Source organism: Cyprinodon variegatus, unplaced genomic scaffold (assembly GCF_000732505.1).
Source record: "Cyprinodon variegatus isolate N-32 unplaced genomic scaffold, C_variegatus-1.0 Scaffold1130, whole genome shotgun sequence".
Lineage (NCBI taxonomy): Eukaryota > Metazoa > Chordata > Actinopteri > Cyprinodontiformes > Cyprinodontidae > Cyprinodon > Cyprinodon variegatus.
Genome location: NW_015151583.1, coordinates 226,653 through 228,108, shown reverse-complemented (window position 1 = coordinate 228,108; position 1,456 = coordinate 226,653). Strand labels below are relative to the sequence as shown.

The window sequence follows — 1,456 nt, the reverse complement described above, 5'->3', positions numbered from 1 at the left end:
CATCTTTAAGATCTAACCGCATTTTTTTTCTTACACGCATGCGTCATAGTATAATTATAATTATAATTATATTATATTATTTTCTAATGCTACCAAGTTTATGGATGCATGGATAAGAGCTGCCTGCAGATAATGACAACAGACACCAGTGTTTAGGTTTACTGATTCTCCTCGTGCAAAAATTATTTCCAGGCTCAAAAAGAACTAAGTAAACACTATCAGGATGCAGACTTCTATTTTTACACTTTATTAAATATCTGAAAACAGGATTTTGTTTGTTGTGTTTTAGAAATAAAAATGTGTTCCCGGTATTTTTTTTTACTTTTTAATATATCAGACTTACAGCCGTTAAATATTAAATGAACAGATTGGATCAGAGGCGTTTGTCCACATGGCGATTTTACAGGATCTTGTTTAGAACATGATTGCTTCCATAACGTTAATACTGTGTTTTCTCTCTGTCATGCAGTTCAGACGACAGGATAGGAACTATGAAAAAACCAAGGCGAGAATAATGGAGATCGCCAATTATGTGGATAAGGTAAGTTTGATGGGAAAACCTGCAGCTGATTAAACGAGGTGAATGATTGCGTACCACGGCCTTCTCATTCCTAATGCTATGCACGACTACCGTACCTCAGCTTTTGTCTTTTGTAGTCTGAGAAGAATGAGTAATTAAGAAGTGAAAACAAGTATTTACTCTTCCTTTGGGATCAAATCAGTCGTGTCCCTCAACATTTTAGAGGAGATGAAGGAGAATGTCCTGCGTGACCAGATTCTCTGATAGAGGCTTTTAAAAAGGCTGGAGCAAACCGTGTGTGTGTGTGTGTGTGAGGGAAGGGAGGTTATGATCATAACTATATCAGGACACACTCACTAATATTTAATGATATTTTTGTGTGTTTTTAGTTTTATAGAGATCTAAACATCCGTGTGCCTCTAATTGGCCTGGAAGTTTGGACCGACAGAGATCAGTGCATCATCTCCGAAGAACCAAACGCCACCCTCTGGTCTTTCCTCCAATGGAGGCAGAAGCTGAAATCTCGCAAGAAGCACGACAACGCCCAGCTGCTCACGTAAGTAACCCTCCGCTTAAGGAGAAACAAACAAAAAATAAACACAAAAATTACAATTCTCCAGATTGATAAAGAAGGTTTGGTGTACAGGAGGTGCAAATGCACTGCAGGTATATAAAGACGCAGCAGTTAAGAGGAGTACTGCAAACACGAGAAAATTAGACTTGCACAAACATAGACGGGCTATGCAGAGGAAAAAAATGCTGCTAAAGAGAAATTCTGTTCTATTCAGTTTATTTCTATAGCGCCAATTCACAACACGTCATCTAAACGTACTTTCCAGTTCACCAGATCATCCAGTCAGATTAATTCAGTTTTCTATCTAAGGAAAACCAGCTGATTTCAACGACTCATTGACTCTTCAGCAATCCCTCACACTA

At 38.3% G+C, this 1,456-nt stretch overlaps 1 protein-coding gene across 1 annotated transcript in view; it reads left to right on the top strand.

Moving 5' to 3' along the window:
- The window catches only part of LOC107101668 (disintegrin and metalloproteinase domain-containing protein 19-like), a gene marked incomplete at its 5' end in the record, with an annotated part of 100,559 nt that overhangs the window by 10,740 nt on the left and 88,363 nt on the right, over nt 1-1,456 (top strand). Inside the window, 2 exons of the mRNA XM_015400662.1 lie at nt 470-541; nt 910-1,076. Of these exons, the coding sequence (XP_015256148.1) occupies nt 470-541; nt 910-1,076 (239 nt within the window). The remainder of the gene's footprint in view (nt 1-469; nt 542-909; nt 1,077-1,456) is intronic.